Raw genomic sequence first — 22,135 nt, forward strand, 5'->3', positions numbered from 1 at the left:
TGAAAAGCTACTCTTCGCCAGCCTACTGTTTTTTTTATTTTTATTGACAAATTGTTGGCTAATAACACAGACTATGTAGTTCTCCTGAACTAGCTTACTAGCTTATATGTTTAGCATAATTAATTACATGACACATTTGTTTAAGATATGGACGCAATATAAGTGTTATAGACCTTCAGACGCTCGTGTTTTTTTTTTCTCCCTGCAGGAAACGTTTGAGTGACTTGCCGAAATCCTGCGAAGGCACCCGTAGTTTGATGACGTCATGACCAAACATGGCGGCTTCCTTGAAGTGAACGGGGCAGGAAAAAAAAAACAAAGAAGAAAACGTTTGTGAAAACTCGAACTAATATTAAACATAAAAGTATCATTTGCGCTCCTCTGCGAGACCCGGACCTGTCAGCACTGTCATGTTGAGCAGACGTGAGGCCGACACTGCTGCTGTGTTGTGGGACGATGCGCGAGTCTGCTGCGAGCACACCTGAGTTCACTGAGCTGTGGAGGAAGGTTTCCAGACTTTGTCACAGCAAAACACGAACACACAGATGCCTTCCGACACAGGATCACCCCGGCGTCAAGGTGAGCAATTGTTTTGTTTGTTTGTTTGTTTTTTTTATCCGACAGTGATCCGCTTCTAAACAAACCGGATGGTTCAGAAACATTAAATCCTGTGGGGTCGGGAGGACTTGGGGGAGGGGCATTAGTGGATAAAACTGAATTTATGATCATGACAGCACACTTGCAGGCTGAATTTCATCTTACTTTAACATATTTCTCCCTAAAATGTTACTGTTTTCAACCCTTTCAAGTGGCATTAAGATATTGTGCGAAAAAAAAAAAATGTGTTGAGCAGAACTGCTTTTTGAACAGGATTGTGTTTTAATGCCTTTGTTGCTTTAGTAAAATAACATTTGCTGCATGTGATATCTTAAAATCTTGTTTCAAAGGCAGTGATGTTTTTGGTTTCAATACGGCTGGAAATCAATGATGTTATGCTCGACAGAGTTGTATACCCTGATGAAGATTTAAAAACAGCAGTCTTACTCATCGTATAACCTCAGAAGGACAGATAACCAGAGCATTTGTATGTGAATGTTTTCAGTTTAACTGTTTTTGCTTTGTCCTTTTGATTTCTGTTTGATGCTCAGATTTGCAGAGTCCACAGCGCAGAGGATACGGCAAATTGACTGGCTTAAATAATGGGGACTCTCCGGGTGATGTGGAACCATCACAAGACATTTTCTGGGATCCCACATCTCCCACTCCAGCTAATGGTAAAATATGAAGAATCCCTGTACACGTAAATCCTATTTATATGAGGGACAACATGCGTCTTGGTCTTGTACTTAATTTCAAAAAGAAATGACAAGACATGTTCCTACTGAGCAATCATTGATTATAAAGAATGAAATTGCAACATGGGTCATTTTTGTCAAGTTATATTCATTTTCTCTAATGCCATTAATAGAATAATAACTTTTTTTGTTTGTTTGTTTGTCTGTCAGGGCTTAGGAACAACAGGGTGGTTGAAATATCTGACATTGTAAACCGAATTGCTCCAAAGGTCAGTATTCATCTTCAGAAACTTTAGGCTAACACTTGAATTAACTTTCTATATTTAGGAAGATTTTTTTTTCATCTTTTGGTTCATGCAGGATGTGAAACGGAAAGGGAGTGACTCTCCTCTGCTGCAGTGGATAGGTGACAGCGCTGTCCCTTGCACACCAGACGTTCCAAGGCCAAGAATGAGGAAGAGGTCATCCCGGTGTGTAATCAATAAAAAATGAGTCAGATACTTGTTTGGGACGCTTGGTTTCATTCATTGTAAAGGCAAACAGTATATTCAAATGCAGTGGGTTATGTGTACCTTTATTCTTTTCTAAAAGTCTAGTAATTACATGTTTTTCAGTCTTTCGATTGTTAACACATTTCCATGTGAATTGTTATGTCTCTGCAGGCAGAGCAGTGTGGAGGACCTCATGAAACTGGCACGGCAGTTTGACGCGAACATGCAAAAAGACAGAGAGACTTCAGAGCAGCTTAACACAGACAACAATAACCTCAGTAAATGTGTGAACACTTCAAAAACAAAACTGACAGAGACACAACACCCTACAAATGTGAAGGAGCTTAAGTGTACACCGTCATTGGAACAGGCAGAGGCTGAGCTGCATGCTCTGTTCGACTGCTCCACTCAGAAAGTCAGCGGCCGGCTAAGCCAAGGCTCCTCAGTATCGGCTTGTTCGCAGGAAGTGAGAAAACAACCTGTGACTTCAGCTTCAGTGGAACCCAAACAATCAGAGCTCAAGACATCATCAAAGTCCGCCCCAGCTGCAAAACCGGCTGGAGAAAAGGGACCTTGTGGTTTTAGTGATGACTTTGATGACGACTGGGAGGATGATGAACTACTTAATGACTCGTTTGTGCTAGAGATAACCCAGAATCCTGATCAGCTACTTGACAACAACCCTAAAACCAGCCTGCAGTCTAAGACTAACACTACTAAGTTCACCTCTGTCTGTAACCCTCCTGCACCTGATCATGATGATGATAAGGTTTGTCCAGTTGCAAGCTCTGTGAGGAACATTGCCGACAGCCATTGGGATGATGGGGACGATGACGATTTGCTCATCCAGATATGTGACAGTGTGGAAAGGATCTCCAATAGTCAGCCAGAGCAAGTGAGGCCCAGGTGTGACCAAGACAAGTATGATAATGGCGCAGACAGACAGAGAAAAAACACCGCACCTCTGCCCATAGACACAACCTGGTCCACAAACACCGGCATCAGTGCCAACAGAAAGTCTCCATTTGTACGTTCTAACTCATTACCAGGGACTAGCTGCCATGCTGTGAACCACCAAGGATGGGACATTCCCATGAAAGGTGCCAACAGCAAATCGGAGATGTCGCAGAGCCTCCCAGGAAGCCGCATGGGTCGGTGCACGTTTAGTAACTGCAAGAATTCCTCTGGAACTTTCCAGACTGGGAAGGCAAGTGTAGATATGAAGCCACATACAGTGACAGTCCAGGCTTCACAGAACTCTAAGTCCCATCATACTGCCTTCAAGAGAAATCTGTCTGACTCAGCAGTTATGACCAACAAAGGTAAGCTGTCCCAATTGTGATATTTGCACGTTTAGGGCTATATAAAAAAAAAAATATATATATATAATCCAGATAATTGCCTGTATGAACAGAAAAATAATAGTATCCTGGGTTGTTTTGTTTTTTTACTCAGAACATCTTTGCAGTTCTTTCACTTCCATCAGCTGTCCTCACTACTTTGCTGTGAGACAGGATATTGAAGTGAAAAGTCTTAAATAAAACAGATGTCACATGTTGTCCTTCTAATCATAGACAGTTCAGTGCTTGTACACATGAACGATTTCCCCCCCAAAGCAAGTAAATAAAGCACCATGGCTTTAATTTATAACGCTGTCAAGAGTCCAAACCTCTGGAAGCTCCTCTGTCAATTAATTGCAGACTGGTTCTGCTCTCAACGTGAAGGATTTTTTTTCCACATCAGAATGAGCTACACTTTTAGCCTCTGCTGGTCCTAGTTATGGTAGCAACATTTTTTTATGCTGACAAATTCAAAAGTTAGTGGTTTAAGGTCACAGCAATAACTGAAGGTTATGACTTTACCATCTCCCTTTTCTCATCAGGTCTGTGCAAGTGTTTTATTGGATGCATTTCCTTGCAAACCATAATTTATTTTTGTGTTATCGTCCTACTTTAGTTTTTGTCACAAGCCAGATGACAGCGAAGTGCTCTGCAGCTGAGATCGAGAGGAAGAAACAAGAAGCCCTGGCCAGGAGGCGACTGCGGATGCAGAACTCTCAGAAACCATAGAGGGGCCTCATCATGACTGAAGGGATATTATTTCACTGTCATAAGTCTTTACAGAACTCCTCATTCCAGGGCAGTGTTTCAGTCACCACTTTATAAAAGAGGTTTTATATGATGGTATCCAAGAGGATATCATGTTAGTGTTAAAAGTTCAGTATTTGATCATCAGGTTTGGACCAATGACATTGACTTTCTGCACAGAGGTTAGCTTATGTCTGTGAATGGAAGGTGAATGTCACAAGAGCTGCTGGATCTTTTCTGCTACTGATGTAAATCATCGAAGGATATTTTCATACTTTTCCTATCTTTAATTGAAATAAACACATTTACATCTACCAGGTTTGAAATAATTTAAAACACTGCCTTGAACACATTTTCATGTTGTTTTCTGAGTGTCATTTTAGCCGTCTGTTTGGGGAAAGAAATGGGTTTGCATTTTTTCTGTATTTTGTTTAAATAGTTCCAAGTCAGTGTTAGAAATCTATAGTAAACACATGCAGGATATGTTATATTATTATATTATAGTTAGGATATTCTCTGTTTAGGCTTTTAAGACTGAATATGTGACTACACTTCTATAAATGCACACAGTTAAAACATTTGACAGTTCTCATAACTTTGTAATCATAATAACTTCTATTGGTTGATCGATTGAGAAAGTTCTCTGGGTACTAATTCAACTCATGAGAAAATGTCTGTTTTATGAATGAACATTATAAGCTAAGATTCAGTAGACTCGGTTGAGACACTGTTGTTTCCGTTCATACTTTCTATACTTTTAGTTTTGTGCATATCAGGATCATTGTGTTACACTGTAAAAGCAGTCTTTTAGCAGTTCTCTGTTGGCACGGTTCATTGTAGTAGCCATGCTATGCACCTTAAGTTTGTTTAACAAACCCACAGTAAAATCAGAATGGTAATGATTCCATAAGGGTTCAAACAAGTAAAGATACCTTTACTACATTCTCCTGGAAGCTTTCATCATTTGTTTCAATAAAACACACCTAATCCGGACCCAGTGCCTTAGCGTCATAATCTATTTGATGCCAGACCTTGTTACTTCACAACAACATGATGTATTTGGAATTCTCCTAATTCGTCCTTCATGATTTATCTGCCTTGTACCAACACAAATAAATAAACACAATTGGCTGCTAAATTAAACTGTTTCTTTGTTGTTCAAATAGTTACATTATCAGTTGTTCATAGTTTCCACATGCTCACCTGCCAAACCCAAAAAACACACTGAATAAACTTCTGTAATCGTACTTAAAGTGGATGCAGCTTAAAGTTATTAAAATGCAGCTTTTCTTCAAAAAAAGGGCCTGCTTTTCATTGTTCATAAGATTAAACTACTCTACTTTTACAAGCATGTTAATTACATAGAAGCAGAAGTCAGAAATTAACAACCTCTCAAGCTTATAGTATTCCACTACTTTTAAAAAAGTGTATAATATGATACATGATGCATTAGCTCAAACACATAACAGGCTTTTTATTTAAACCAAGAAAACCAAGCCTAGATAGCACTGACTTAAAAAAAACTCCCTTCAGGGCTCGAGGAGACAACTGGTCCTTATGCAAAATTATTATTCAAATTAGAATCATCTTTTTTTTTTCTGCATCATTGGCTCTACTTTCTTATCAAACAACTGGTCAGTATTTTTTTAAGTGTACACAGACTGCTTCCTTACTGCAGTTTTTGGCTTCCATTTCTTCTAACCTGTGTTTATTGCAGGACTGCTGACAGGTCGTGCAGATATGACGGGGCCCATTTCACAAACACTCAAATTTGTTTTCAACAAGTTGCTGCCTGAAAGGAAGACCATTGTGGCGGTGCCATCGCCTCAGTGTGGAGCATTATTATTGTTATTAGACATGAGGGATTATTTTAATATGAGGGCTAATTTATCCTGCGGCCTCTTATCACTCTACTCACCTGCTGTATGTGAGGGAGGGGAGGACAATGTTCCTCTTTGTAGTCCCAAGAGAATTCCTCACTGTTCATCCCTCAACCCCATCCCCAGCCATTACAAGCCTGCGAGTTCCCAGGTGTGTGTGTGTGTGTGTGTGAGAAAGGGTGGTCTGCAGGTGTGTATATTGAAGTATTTATCCCATTCCTAGCACGTAATATTCCCCATCTTCCACCCTGCTCTACCTGTTTCCCCTCCCCCATCCGATCCGACTGTAAATCAGATGGCAGGGCAATTTGGCAACAGCATAAAAGGCCCCTGGTTTTTATGAGTATGATTATGGTTATGATGATGACTAGTATTTATTTCAACTATCTGATGAAACCCAGGGCTAAAGCTAACAGGTGTCGAGCAGGTACAATATCGTGCTCGCTGAAGGATCCCTGTAATGCCGCCATAGAGAGCGAAATATCGTTGGCAAAACAGAAGAATGGGCTGTTTCAGCGCCCACTCGTCATGCCGTACACGAAGCAATTTCTGATTATTGGATGGGAGTGCAGCTCCACAACGTCCTCTTTGTAGAGAGAGAATGATTTATGGCTGTTAGTCAGGCATAAGGCAGTAATTGCAGCAGTGACGATTATGTTACCATGGCACCTGTTTAAACTGTCTATTCTTATGTGAATGTTTTCATTTTTGGAAGAGGGGGATTTGCAGTTTGAAACTGATGTGTGGAGACGTTAATAGGAGTTCAGAAAGGGTCTGGGATGGTGTGGTAACAATTAAGGGAGAAAGGATAGCATGTGATGGACAGATATGTGTTGTGTTATCTGATATCTCGGGGAACGTTTGTTAGAAAGCCGACGCATATTTTCTTCAAGCTGCAAAACAGAGGCAGACTATTCAACAAGTATGAACACAAAATGTGTAGTGATAATACAATTAAAAAGACATGAATATAATCTGACTTTATACCTGCATTTTACTGCCTTTTGTAAATCAAAATATTATACTGAAACACAAGCTACAAAGACTACACATGCCATACAATACAAATGCAAATTTTATTGTCACACTTTAGTCGACACATTTAAGTCTACACATACGTATTTTACACCACGTTATGAAGGACACTCAAGGAGTCACTTAGTTGTGTGTGTTGAGCCTGATCCTTGACCTCCTCTGCATTGGTGTTTAAAACAAAAGTTTGCTGAAGTCCCTGCCCTGATTTCCTCTGGGTGGGTAAATTCAATGAGTTAAGGTCTTCCCACCTTTATGTTGTGGAGATGCCTTCATGAAAGATTCGTCCCTTTAGGGTAAGTCTGTGTAAACTCAGTTTTATCTTTTGGAAGAGTTGAATTAGAACTACAAAAATCACTGAGGTTAAGGTAATACAAATTGTAACAAGTAGTGGCATCAAAATGATATGTTCTAAATATATCACAGCATTTTAACTTTAAAAAGCATATATTTTCCTTTCTTTAAAAAGCAATGAGTTAGTCTATTGGTTTGTAGTTCTCCCAGATTTTAATTAGCTATTAAATCACTATCCAACAGAATGCACGAGATACTGTAAAAATTGCAAAGGCAAAATAAATAAATAAAGTCTTAAAAAAAAAAACAGATCAAGGCCAAAAACAGACATTTGAAAAGAATAAAATGAAAGTTTATGTTGTAATGTCACCCATAAAGTCTGAAACAACAACATACAACCTCAGTGAAAACAAGATAAACAGCGCCAGACGAAGGCTGACACAAGATCCGACAGCTTCGGAATAAAAGTTGTTGCATCTTGCATTGAGAATCTCATGATGCAAAGGGTCTCACATAAGCCTTTAGCTAAAATTGGCAAAATCATTGTTTAAAGAGTTAATAAACTGTCAGCTGGTTAATGTTTTTGTGTAACTTTGTGATTTTTCTACTTAGAGGCCAGAGGTCAGCAACAGAAGAGCAGTTCTGGAAGCAGAAGCTTGATCCCATTCCTATCACCATTACCTCACCACTGTCACTCTTTCGTTTGATCATCTGTGTGAAAGGGTTGCCATATTAATGACAGTGCCAAACTAATAAAAGCAAACGAGAAAGTTGACTATGAAACCCTCTGGCAGCAACTCTGCTCCAGTGCTGACGTGATAATCCAGTACCCATAAATGCTGGAGGAAAAAACATCACTCGACATTTCAACTTGCTTTCATTCTGTATCTCATCTGTCATTTGGTTGAACAAATACATTGATCCAGTCAAGTCCAGTTATATTCTACCACCTTTATGTTCTTGTGAGGAACTTTTGGTTTGTTCCAATTTTGTCGCCCCCTGCTGAACTTCCTTTCTCTCTTGTTGATTTTCTTCTGTACGTATGTAAATAGTGTTTTAGACTCAAAAACTCTTCCTGCTTTCTTTTAATAGTCAAACGCATAACTCATTGAGAATCTTTGCCATGGAAAATTTAAGAAAGGCTGCTTGTGTAGCCTGCAACTCCATCTGACTCTTAACCATGTGGCAGTATCTTCAGGCATTAAAAATACCATTAAGAGATAGTCGGTCCTGAAGGTCTCATTTGCTTTTTTAGGTCATTAAGAGGCATCTCAATTAATTTCAGTCTTTTTTATAACCAGTTAAAAACTTCTCACAGGGGCTCTAATTTAACACAATCTTACTTCAAGCTGTTCAAGACAGCAAAGCCTGATTCATCCAACTGCTACAAAAAACAATTCAACTACATTGGAAAGAAAATGCTCCTACTTCTTCATATTTTGTCGCTTTAGCAATCTCCGTATGTAAATGAGGTCATAAGGTTGTTGGAATCAGATCTAGACCACAGTAGTTATTCCCTTTTTGTAACTTTTTCTTTCCTCCTTTCAACACTCATCCATGTATGGAGCTGAAGTGGCGGAAGTGAGTAATGAGACCTGGAGGCATACTTGTGTGCTGGATTACCGATGCATTTGCAGTAGATTAATATGAGCCAAAATTTTCCAAAGGCATCCACTGTTCCGCAGAGTAGACTCCAAGAACAGCAAACATAAATTAAACGTCTTTTGAAATATGACCTGAGGTAACTATTGCCTCTTTAACCTGAGTGCAGAGCAGCCATTGGAGATAACATCGCTAATCGCTTTCCAATGCTGCAGAAAGGCTAAACACAGATACCTCATACATACACCAGGTTATTTTTCCACTTGTTCTTACTTCTCTTGCTATCTATTTCTCTCATCTGTTTTTATATCACTCTGTCACACACACACACACACACACACACACATGTAGAGGATGAGTTGTGCAGTGCCGTGGCAGCAGCCTGTCAGCAGCGTAAATGACCTGTGAAGAGTTTCACGGTGCGTGTCATTAGGCAGCTTTAGATTTGTTTCAACAGGGCTTTACCTGAGGGCTCCATTCATGGGTCCCCAGGTATGACCGCCCTCCCCACTTGGGGGGAAGTTAAGGGGGGAGTTGGCAAATTCCCCCTCTCCCTCTATGGAGGACAAATGGAAAGCCCACAAGCAAGACAGGGCAATTGTGTAGAGTGTAGAGTTCAGGTTGTTTAAGGAGACTGCTGCAAAGAAAACATTGTCATCATTTAGAGCTTTCTGTTGACACATTGTTTATACTTTTTTGTTTCTCTGGAACTATGTAACTACTAAAGTTGGTTTCTCACTAACTTTATCAGAAAAGTGCATCATGGGATTGCTAGACATTGAATATGGATAGACATTTAGATATGCCATGTATTCTTTAGTTTCATTTATTTGTAATAGACATACTTTTGAGTCTCTAAACATGTGCTATAGGGTTATGGTTATGACCAATTCAAATTGTAACCTTCAACTTCTACTTTTTGTGTACAAAAGTCAAATTGTAGTTATTTTTACAGTTTTTATTTTTTTTACCCTGAGGCACACCTTGTAGTAATTTTGTATAAACAATTCATAGCTAGTTCATCCCATCTTTTCTCTGGAAATAAGTCATGTCTAGGTTAAAGTCGACCAGCTGTAATAGAGATAAGGAGTAAGGTGGTGTCTAACAAAGTCGTGTTGTTTTAATCTAAATCATCGCTTTGGAATGGAAGGAGTAACAGAAAAAAACACCTCTCGTGAAGGATTTATTAGCACGCTGAAAGCTTTGCAATGAAGTCAACTTTCTTTGTCCACTGTTCCTCCCTGGATTAACCCAATCCAAACGGAGCCCTTATTGATATATCTGAATCGTCACGCTTTATTAAGCATGCTGATAAGGGTCTGCAGACTTCACTGTGTTTTGAGAAACGAGACTCTCTTGCACACAGCCAACAAATATCCATGTTGCCACATTCCTCAGGCCTATATCTGCCAACACCTTTGCGCTACAATGGCTTTGGCCCTTTTTTTCCCCTGCCCGTAATAGTCAGCGTGGGCTGTAATGGTCTGTTGACAGGTTTAGGCTGAGGTAATTTTGTTGGTGGGCTTTACAGTGAGGTGCAAAATCTTCCCCTGGGGAAAAAAATGGAACAGAAGTAGCAGAGAGGCTAGCTTTTAGTTTGGCAATATGCATTTTTGTTTTGCTGTCAGGATAAATGTTGGCGATAAAAGAGCTTAAAATCATTTCCATATTAGGAACTTGCATTAAATTAAAGCTTTTCTTTAAGAAGTCAGAGGTCAATAAAGGGGTGGTTGTTGCTTTGTTGTGAAGTAAGAGGCTCAATATGTGTTAAGTTAAGTGGTGCTAGCATCTATGAGTTGTGCGCTTTTGAGTTAAAATGGACCCCGCTGTGCAGAGACACACTTCATTAAATGAAGCAGGACTGAATAAAGAGAGGCCAGCTGAGTGGAACTCCAGCTGCTGGGCTAACACACATACAGATGCATTGTAACACACCATGGAAAATGCAAGGGAAAGCAAGACTGTGGAGGCCAAGGGGTTCCCTTAAAAATGTGCAAAGCAGATCTACAAAACACACACACACACACACACACACACACACACACACACACACACACACACAACAATCCACAAGCACCTGCCAGCTAACCATCTCTTCTGGGATGGAGGTCCCAGGGCTGCCCAGTGTCCTACACAACCACCACCACACACACACAAACACATGCATCAAACACACATACAAGCACATATTGGTCGTGCCTGTGCCTGCATGCTGATGGTGAGTCGCTAATAATGGTCTGTCATTGTGCTGTTAGATCATCTGGCTCTCATTTAAGATGGCGGTAAGAGGAAAGAGAGGTTCTTTACAGAACATTGATGTGTTTCTTCTGTTTTCAAAGACAACATTTTTTTTCATACACAACATTTTTGAATACCATGTAGCCAGTACTGAACATAACACTACTATGTTGGTGTTAAATGAAAATCTGCAAATTTTAACTGGTCAAGTCTTTTGATTATCTATTTAATTTTTACCTTTCTTAATTTTTCTTTTTACTGCATGCTCACAGACCCCTCAGTCTTTAAAAACAAAATTCAGTGGCGGTCACATGCAACCTTTCCTGAGCTTAGAAATACTTAAAACGCTACCATGCACCAAATGTTTCATACAGTAGATGTTAAAGCTTTTTTGACCTGTATATTATGAAGCACTGTTAATAGTTCTCTTACCCTATAACTCCAGTCCCAATCCTATTTCCAATCTTGGCTCTAAAATATGTCTGAGCTTTACATGTTCCTGTAAAGACACCAGCATTGGCAGATATCTTAACCTTGAGATAACTTTGTCATATGTTATTTCTTTTGAGATCATTGTCTTTTGTGGAAAAACAAGACAAACACAACCTTGTTCAGGAGCCAGGGCTTGGTCCAGGTCCAGAGCTCAGTACTGTCTACCCCTTGATGATAATTTCTTTCATGGCTCTGATGAGTTAAATAGAAGAGGTGTAAAGAGGCTCATATGGACAGAAGATCAACACCCTCACACAAGTTATAAGATGATAATTCTTTGTTATGTTCACTAATAAACATCCTTTCCCTGTCTTACACTCACAAACACCACGTATGCCAAGTAGAAAGCAAAGGGGAGGAATGCCAGAACACAGCAAACCAATGTTTGCTGCACAGGTTTCTCCTCAAAGGCAAATTGGGAGTCCCCAGTCAAATTACTCGAGCTGTTTCCAAATGCAAATATGTGTTATCAAATCAACAAAGCAACTAAAGATGCAAATCGAGAGATCTGAGCTACTCGTTTAGCATCTGTTGGGAGGAAAAAGAAATGAAACATTTCCATCAAGGCTTTGCCCTGGGTTTTCTCCACTGAGAGCGCAGAGAACAGATTTGTATGTTTTTGTTTGAACATTCGGTTTTGAAAGTCTTCACTAGGAACTGGGGCTCTCATGGCAGCGTGGGAATTCACAGCACGTTAAGTTTCTGAAACAGGCCTGTTTTTGTTTTTTTAGCTTGTCACCAAGTTTGCAGTATGTAAAGATAGGTTGGTAAACAGAAGAGGCAACTTAGCCATAAATGATGGTTTATCCTTTGCAGCTAACATACAGTCTGCCCCAGAATGAAAATAGATTTTAACTGTCTAGGTAAGGCTGACTGCATTTTGAGCTTGGCTTACTGAAAACATTTACCATTTTTTGTTTATGTATCAAGAGGGATGCTATTTTTTAAGTAATTCAGACTTCAGACATTACAAATATGTTAAAATAATGTTCACTATATTAAAAGGTCAGTTGGATTGAGTCTTAAGCGTCAAAAGCAGGTGCAATGAAGTATTTCTTTGGAATTCTTTAATGTAATATATTTCTTTAAAATAGAAGATGTTTCACTTTCAGTGGCCAACAAGTATAATCACACTGCTACAGCCAACACAAATTCTTTCAGAAGAAACAATGTGCATATTCCTAAACAATGCAATGCAAATTCAAAATCACTTGCAAAAATCCAAAACAAATTCAACAACAAAAAACATGTTGCGAAAAACACAAATGCATTCATATCAAAAGTGCCGCAGAGACATTATTAATGCAAAATCACACAAACCTAGCAAAAAAACGAGCAAAAGAAAAATGCAGAAAATTCAGTCACCACTACGGAAGAGCCCCAGGCCTGAAGGGGGCCCTTGGTTTCATATGATCTGGACTTTTGTATGTGTATTAAATTTGCATAATTCCAACATTTTCATCCTGATTCTTCTAATAGATATTTGGGACTTTGCAGGGATTACATTTGTCAGCCACTGTACTCACTGGGTTACGTTTTTTTAAGTAGTTAGGGCCGGCTGTGGCTCAGCTGGTAGAGTGGTCTTCTCTCAACAGGAAAGTTGGGGATTTGATCCCCATCTCCTGCAGCAACATGTTCAATGTGTCCTTGGGCAAGACACATAACCAAGAATTCCTCTCGCTGCTTCGCCTGTGGGGTATGAATATGTATGAATGGGATTAGTTACTTCTGATGGACACTTAACATAGCAACCTCTACCATCAGGGTGTGAATGGGTAGTTGTTACATGTGGTGTGCTTTAAGTGCTTTAAATAGTCTGAACACTAGAAAAGCACTCTAAGAGCTAAAGTCCATTTACCATTTCCTTTTTAAAAAATGTATTTATTCATTAACTGACTGCACAATGTGAGGGCTTGATTGAAAAGACAGAAAGGTCTACAACAAATCCAACAAAGTCATGAATCAGTTGTGGCCCTACAGCGTTGCTGACACATGAGGAGAGTCAGGATTATTTATGGAGAGCTTTCTGGGATTATTTGCAAGATTTGTGTTTGCCTGCATTTTATTTTGGCCCCATCTTTTGGCAGTAATCGTCCTATCTGTGTTGTTTCGCCACATGACATCTTGTCCTTAGATTTGATGCTGAAAGAAATGTTTCAACGCTGTTTTGTTCTTCTGTCTGTTCAAAATATCTGCGGCAGATTCTAAGTTCCTACTTTTTTGTTTACTCTAAACAAACTGCTGTTGCTACCAGTGACATGGAAGGCACCGTTTCAAGTGCGTCAGGGATATTTTTTTTTTCCAGAAAGGATCACCATAGACTGAAAATGTTGTGCTTGGAATACTTTAAAAAGATGGCCTAAAAAACTGCATGTAACACTTTTATTGCAGAAATTGAGGGACAAGAAATTAAATCAGTTCAGACATTGATGGTTTTTTGAGTATAAGGTAATCTCAGAGCAACAAGCTCGGAAATAGCGCTAATTTGGGTTGAATTTATTTTCAATAATATATTCAGATTTCAGTTACATACTGAAAGCCTAGTCCTTGCTCATCTGAACACAATGCCCCTAAGCACATCACCAAGCCACCCCAACATTGGTTTTGTCCATCAATAGAGTCGAAACATGTCTGTCCCCTGTCACACATGCCACCTTGACACATAAACCCTGTTTACGTGCTGCTACTAACCCCCCCATATACACACACACTGCACGAAACCGCCCACACTAAAGGTTACCATGCTGGGATTTTAATCTACATGTGAAATGTGCTCTCCTATGCTTCTTCTTCTGTCTCGTCAGCAATCTGGCTATTGCCCCGTGATTCAGAGAGCCTCACTTTATTGATTGAATGGCTTTAAGTCTGGAACTCACACACTGGAAAATATACATTCATGCACGTACACACACACTGGTGACTTTGTTGCAAATGGAGGGAGGGAGAGGGATGAGTGTCAGGCCTAGCGTGATGGGCGAACATCAATCATTGCTTGTCAGCCTCGCCTTTTTTCCTCCACCCCCATCCCCCCTCCGCCTCCCCTCACTTTTCTTCTGCTTCACTGATCAGCCTTTGTTTTGAATGGCGGCGTGTGTGTGTGTGTGTGTGTGTGTGTGTGTGTGTGTGTGTGTGTGTGTGTGTGTGTGTGTGTGTGTGTGTGTGTGAGTGTGTGTGTGTGTGTGTTGGGAGAATGCGGTCTGACCACATGTACAAGACACTGGCTGTTTGCAGGTGTTATCGTTCTCAGCATCCAATTACACTTGTGTCGTTCATATTTAGTTAAACTGAATTGTAGCTGTGTCTTACTTCGAAACATCTGCTTTACAAAAAATGTCATAGAAATGTATTTCCTCTTTAAACAGCGTTTTTAATTAAATTAATTAAATGAGTTTCCAAGCTGCTTGGCCAATTGTCAGTTTTAGGTATAGTTACTCCCTCGCTGCATTTCTAGAACAACAGCTCAGACAGATAAAGTCAAACAGCTAGCCTATGTCACTTAAAAGCTAGCCTGTGAGATATCTGCAACTAGCTAGCTACCAGTAAGTTATTGAATGGTTAATGGACATGTGCTTATGTAGCTCTAGTCTACTTGCCTTTCAAAGCACTTTACTCTTCATTTCATATTCACTTATTTCCACCACATTCACACACTGATTGCAGAGGGGGATATGTAGTATATATAAGTGCCAATCAGTATTTACCAATCCTGTTCAAACACAGATGTTGATGCCACCAGGAGCAATTTGGGGATCAGTGCCTTGCCCAGGAACAGTTTAACATGTGGACTGCAGGGGCTGGGGATCACGTTTTTAAGTGAGAGATGGCCCACTCTGCCACTGAGCCACAGCATGACAGCAGCTAAAACAATTCAAGATGTTGTCGCTTTCCACCAATATTTGACACCAGGAAATTTTGTGTGATTAGGTGCAACTAAGAAACCTTTAAAGTCATAAACTTGAATGTATAAGATTGAAAATGACTGTCACCATGAATATTAATAGGTGTTACTTGGACAGAAAGAAACTTGACCCAATAATTTGACTTACAACTCTTTGCCTGTAAATCAAGTAATGTTACGTTTTCTCAAAACATTTGTTAACCTGGGTTAGAAAGCATGAGAGATGAGAGAAATTGCCTGCAACTTGAGTAAGAAAATTTGGGTGGGGTGGGGGGGGAGGATGGACCTCAGCAGACCACATGAAACAGTGTAAGCACAACATACTTGTATCTCCAGCTAAACTGTAGCTATGCAAGTTGATTGATAAAATAATTGACATGATGAGATGGACTTTGAAACGTATAGGATTGGGTAGTCTGTATATGACTCTCTTTAATTCCTGTACTGTGAGTACATCTAACCTTATGCGTTTAATGCTTAACATTTTAGAGAAACCAGAGGATAAAGAGACATCCGGAACTAATAGACTTTCCAAAGAGCTGAGCTCAGAATATGACGATTTATGAATCGACCCGGGACAAGTGCTGCGTCTGTTTGTCAGAGAAACATATATTTCTTCTTTTCCCTTTTTGGAAATATGGATTTGGCCGTCCACCAATCACTGGGAGCATGTTCTCTTCATGTTCTGCCAAAAACTGCAGCATGCTTCTCTTTCACCGCTTGTCCTTCTGACTCTATTTGTTATTATGCTTTGTTTTGTGTGGAGAAAGCCCCAGTGTGTCTTATTTGTAATGGGTGCCAGGGGCTGGGGGAGATGTGTTTTCAATTACCACTTGGTAGAATGACTGATGGTAAGACAATCAAGCACAGCTCAGTGTGTGTGTGTGTGTGTGTGTGTGTGTGTGTGTGTGTGTGTAGGCCATGTTTGTGTGTGTGCCAGCTTGTATGCACAAACTGCTTTGTACATGTTTGTGTGGGCATGCCAGCATCTGTGTTTTATGTGATTTGTGCTCTGATTTTTCCCATATTCTGCTTTTGTTCAGCATTGTGGGGTCAGCCTGGAATTTGCCATAACTGTTAGGAAAATAATGGGATATAAAAACCAAACGCTGGAATTCTTCAAGCCAAAGCACAAAGGAAATCAATACTTTTGCTTTTATCTATTCCATTTCCAAACGATTCTCTGGGATTGCCCCCAAATCATTTTATAGTTCTTTGGTCTTCCACCAAAATCTCTTCCAAAACCAAAATCAGACAAAAACTGGATGGAGGATATATATTTTTTTAAAGATCCAATCATAAGTCTTGTCCTTAGAAGACCTGAACTACATATACGCACGGGATTTCACATGACTTGTACCAAGCAGAATTAACCTTCTATTAAATATTGACTTTAAAATATGAAATCCTGGTAGTTTCAAAGACTTTAATTGTCAGAATTATTTTGGGAATCTAGTCGTCTGTTTCCCCCTGTGACTTTTGCAAATGTAGCAAACTACATAAAGGCATTTTTGTGAGGATTTTATACAACATGTATATTACGAGGTACATTTTTCTTGTGTCTCTTCTTTATGTCTTTTTGTATTTATGGACATGAAGAGCGTGTCCCTCAGTCTCTGTTTCCCACTGTTTTATAGAGCCCTGGAGTCTGCTGTTGACTGAAAAGTCCAGGACACAGATGGAGCCTATGAATGATTAATCACAGGTGATGTAGTTCACAGCCAACCAGTCACAACTCCAAGGTAATAGGTAATGTGTGAATAATGAATCATGTCTATGATTTTTTAAGAACTTTGTGTGCAAACATGTTTAAATTACACTTTTTATTCAAATTTTTAAAGCCATGGTGGCATTTCTGGTAGTTGTTGTATAGCTGGTACCTTCCTGCATTTCTGATTTACAAGGATTAACCCACAGTTAAATGCATCAAACTGGAGATGAAACAGACACGGCCATGCGCACACACTCACATAAACACACACAGTGATAGAGAAAGGACATATTAGAGCAGTGTATTGTATATTTATGAGGCCACGTAATGCATTACATTTACTCCATATTCATTTGAAATATTAAAGACCTTCCTCTTCGCTCCCTGGCATGCAATGACACAATGCAAAAGCACAAATTTTGGAGAGGAAAAACTAATAAAAAAATAAGAGCGCAGTTCATATTGTGGAAAAAATATATTTTTAATTGAGAAATTGAAGCAAATTAAAAGTTTATTCAGCTGTAAAATTGTCTGAGTTTGACAAAGACTGGTGGTTCATGCAAATTATGATAAAAAAAAAAATACACATTAAAAACAATGTATCTGACATGCCAACAAATATTATGTGACATCAACAATTTATAAAATTAATCAATTAAAATGGAATATCTTAATCCATGGTTCACATTCTGCAATGGGTTCTCCATCTTTCCTCTAGAACTACAACAGTGACCTCTAGTGTAGCTGCGTCCTGCGAGAGAGGCTCATTGTGCAGCAGCATAAGCCTGCATCACAGAGAAAATCACAAGTGAGCCATGTACCTCAGTGACAGAGAAATGGATTGCACTCTTTCTATTCCATTTCATTACCAGTGGATGCTGCATTGTTAGTGCGAAGACAGAGTGACATGTTTAAACTGGCTGCTTTCTTCAGTAGCTGCAGGTGACTCTGTCGCAGCGCCACATGAGTCAGAATAGGATTTCCAAATAATCCGTGTTTGTTTTACTCAACTTGCAAAACCAGTTAGGTGGAGTTCAACACCAGCAATGACTACCACAAAGTTAAGGCAGATTTAAGATAGTACAATACACTACTTAGTGATTAAATAACAGGCTTTATGACCTGCGTTTGTGCTGTAAAGATGATCTAACTTTGAGTCTGATAATCCAATCAATAGATTAATTTCAAATGATCAAATGGTGAGATGGAAGTATGAATGTTTTGTGATATTTTATCTTAAAAAGTGTGTGTTGAACATGCACACATCCTGCCTTAAGTTAAAGTCTATTATATAACAACTGGTACATTATTTACTAAAGTATTTTGTGTGTAATAGCCCAGTGTGAAAAACTGAATTCCCTCCAAGACAAATGCCTTTATCATATGTAATACCTGGTGTCATTACTGTAATACACACATGTATAAATGCATACTGCAGGCACCTGCACACAAATAGGCAGGCATACCAACAACACCCATGTGACAACAACAGCCCCAAACACTACAAATGTCAACCAAGCCCAAATCACTGCATCTCACAAATACTTTCTCTCTCGCTCTCTCTCTCTCTCTCTCTCTCTCTCTCACACACACACACACACTTTTCCTCCACTAGCTAGGCCCTTTAGCCTCAGGCTCTGCACAATGAAATTTTCATGCAGCCATATGGAGGAGTATTGGTGATAGAGATTTACTGTCAGGGCTACACGTCCCGCTGGAGAAAACAAGGAAGCCTGAACATATTGGATTCTGTAAATCAGGAGGAGAGGAGAGGAGAGGAGAGGAGAGGAGAGGAGAGGAGAGGAGAGGAGAGGAGAGGAGAGGAGGATTTCAGAGCTAAGGATCTTATGCTGTGCAATAGAGGTTCCTGGCAGGAAAAGATGCATTTCTTGTGCTTGTGTCAAAGTTCAGCTAAGCAGGTACAGGATCAAAACAGTGCCAGTGTTGACCCCTATTCTCTGTTGTGGTATTATGAAGGAAATAGAGGAAATGGAGCTCAGAGGCTTTAAATTGACCGTGAACTTTAGAAAAACAACCGCTGTGAGAGGAAAGGTCACTGTTATTGGAAGACAAAGAACGCTGAATGATTCCATGTTTGCAGTGATGTCGTTCATTCTATTTGGATGTGTGTGTGTGTGTGTGTGTGTGTGTGTGTGTGTGTGTGTGTGTGTGTGTGTGTGTGTGTGTGTGTGTGTGTGTGTGTGTGTGTGTGTGTGTGTGTGTGTGTGTTTGTGCAGGCAGGCTGGCGCGCGTGTGTATACATTTTGTATATCAGGCAAAGCTGGCTGTGCACAGAAACAGTAATCAGGAGTGTGACTTACAGTCAGAAGAAATCAAACACAGGTTGTTGGCTCTGTCAGATTACTTGTCAGTAAAGTTGAACTTAAATGAATAATTCAGCATTGTAGGAAATGTCCTTACCTTCACTCTGTTTGTGAGAATAAGATATGATAAACAAGAGTCTTATGTCTCTATGTTTTGAAGTGGGACATGAGGCTGGAGTTGATTATAGCTTAGTTTAACAGAAACACTGGAAGCAAGGGGAAACAGCTCGTGTAAGTCTTTTGAAAGTAAGTGAATATTTCACCTACCAGCACATTCACACTATAATTACCATGTTGCATGTCAATGGTTTAATCTGTACATACAAGGAAATGTAAAAGTCACTTTACAGAAATGTAATTGCTTGTTTTCTTAGAGAATTTAGATTTCAATAAGCCATGTTAACAAAAATATTAGCTTCAAAAGAATCAGTCACATAATGAAGTATTTTGTACCAAGGTATAAGAGGGGTGATTAAATTAGATAAAGAAGGGACGATAAAGCACAATTCAAGTCATACTTAAAACATTTTTTTTTTAAATAAAAAAAAATGCTCCCTGTAAACAAGATGGCAATTTTGTTTACAGGGAGCGTTCCTTTGATCCAGCCTTCCTCACGTGTTTCACCCCAAATGTTTCAAGACTGATCAGCAAGCGGCACAAATGTGAACCAGATAACCAGTTTCATCAAGTAGGATTGCTTATGATAATGGCACTTGGGCATCTTCTCTGATAGCATTACAAGCTTATAATGACTGAGTTTAGGAAATATAGATAACTATAAAGACAAAGACCAGGAAGGCCAGAGCTGACATTGTGATGAGTTTGTGGGCTGAGGAGAGATATAGAGATTAATGAACAATGAACCAATGTGAGCTAATGTGTAATGTTTGGCCAAAGTGTATACCTGTAACCTCAACTGTATATTAACCATTAATATATTCAAGCAAAATAGAACTTGAAGCCTGATAAGAATGTTTTACATGATAATCATTTTCATTTGGAATTAATGTGTATCGGTTGTACACAGACGTATTCTTACCAAAATACTTTTTTTCTAATCCATCCAGTAAGTTTGTCCTCATGATTAATGTTAATATGTAAAAATCTAATTTTGACAAACACAGAGCCTCACGCTCTCCCCTGAAGTCTTTGGCGCCCTCCCCTATAAGAGAGGCCTCAATCCCATATTGGGAACAAATGTTTGATATCATGCTGAGATTGATTAATTCCATTTCTAGTTTAAATTGACGGGCCTCCATATCCAATACTACACTGAAGGGACAGTCTCTCACTTTCTCCCTCAGAGCTGAACCTGAATCAGAGCCAGAGTCAGGAGAGCAGTGTAAACATCCAGGTCTCCGCTCTGGGCCTGCCAGTCCAGACCCCCCCCCCCCCCCCCCAGAGCCCTCAACGCCAGCCAGCACATTTCCCCCGCGTCACTCACAGACTACAACAATCCCGTCTTTGTCGGCCGGTGATTGATGACACACAGGAATTTCATTCACGACCGCCCCTTGTTTTTCAGGTTACCGTGACGACCAGGTGAAAACAGAGCACATCGGGGATATTGAGTTTCCCAACCTTGATCACAGGGGAGGAAGGTAAGAGGGGGAGCAAAAAGGAGAAGCTACAGTGGAGAGGTCACTGTGGGAGTTAAACAAACAGCCATAGTTGTTATCTCAGAAGATAAGCGCTGGGAATTATCTTGTTGATTGTTCACAGGTCCAGTCAATGCTAAAGCTCACCGTGCTACTGTCCACACAGGTGACGTAAAGTGGAACATTGCTGCCTTATGCTTCCTTTTTTTAGTCAACAGGGAACATAAAGTTATTTTTTTTACGCTCATTTGTTTAAGGTTTAACAATTTCCTTGTCGATCATGCTGAAACAGTTTGCATCAGGTTTACACAAGCAAAGCACACACAGTGAAAGCCAAGCACACATCATACACCCACATCAATAAGGGCTCTGTCCTTACCCCCACACATACAAATCCACACATACGCACACAATCCCTCTCGCACATACATTCACATGACGCACACTCATTTAATGGATATAGCTTGTTGGTAAAGTGCACCATTAAGAGAGACGAGAGCCTGAGCATAACAAAGCTCTGATGCAATATTCATGCTTTCTCATTCTGGGCTAATGCTGTTTTCCTCCATTCCAAAGCAATGGATTTGCACATAGCATGTCTCTATAAAGAGTCTTAAAGTGTACGTGGAGGAGATTTTCTTTTTCTTGGAGCACTTGATCACTTTATTCCTCAGAAGCTAATTAAGAATTTGTTTGTCCAGATAGCCATCTGATAGACATGAGCACATTAAGCTAAAGAGGTCAAAGCTACAGAGAGTGGCCTAAGTGGTCAGTTGGCTCTCTCAGGGCCATTTTACCAGAGATGGACACAATGGGAATCAAACTTTTTAAAAGCATTTGAAGAGCTTGCTGTAAAAGTAAGTATGGATTTACTTAAGTTGAGCCGTTAAAGCAACTATGTCACTGTAATGACCAAATCAGAAAGTCAGGGAGCTGACCAACTGTGGACAGCAAGCATGCCATAAAAGCCTGAAAAGCCTTAGATCCATTTAATCCTTTCAAGCAAATTTAAAGTATTCATTCAAATTCCTAAACTAAATTGAATTCTGGGTGAGCATGCAAATATTTATGTAAACTAAAATAAACTGTTGCACTTACATGATAATTTAAGACAACACCTGCACTCTTGGCTCATAAAAACACGAGCACAAATGAGCAATATAACACCCCAATGCAATCTCTTTGAAATATAA

General features: G+C 39.7%; 1 protein-coding gene across 1 annotated transcript; it reads left to right on the top strand.

Annotated features, from left to right (window-relative positions):
• Positions 1–249: 249 nt before the first annotated feature.
• Positions 250–5,016, top strand: LOC109987813 (ETAA1 activator of ATR kinase). Its single transcript, XM_020639052.3, has 6 exons — positions 250–579; positions 1,149–1,274; positions 1,506–1,564; positions 1,656–1,765; positions 1,958–3,108; positions 3,743–5,016. Exons 1-6 carry the CDS (start codon positions 546–548, stop codon positions 3,853–3,855), a joined length of 1,593 nt encoding a protein of 530 aa, XP_020494708.1. The 5' UTR covers positions 250–545; the 3' UTR covers positions 3,856–5,016.
• Positions 5,017–22,135: the final 17,119 nt, after the last annotated feature.

Source organism: Labrus bergylta, chromosome 10, assembly GCF_963930695.1.
Source record: "Labrus bergylta chromosome 10, fLabBer1.1, whole genome shotgun sequence".
NCBI lineage: Eukaryota > Metazoa > Chordata > Actinopteri > Labriformes > Labridae > Labrus > Labrus bergylta.

Excerpts from the sequence above, each read along its gene's own strand:
- LOC109987813 (XM_020639052.3), top strand. The coding sequence starts at position 546 with ATGCCTTCCGACACAGGATCACCCCGGCGTCAAG. Across the intron at positions 1,565-1,655 it reads TAAACCGAATTGCTCCAAAG|GATGTGAAACGGAAAGGGAG; the intron begins GTCAGTATTCAT and ends TGGTTCATGCAG. Across the intron at positions 1,766-1,957 it reads ATGAGGAAGAGGTCATCCCG|GCAGAGCAGTGTGGAGGACC; the intron begins GTGTGTAATCAA and ends ATGTCTCTGCAG.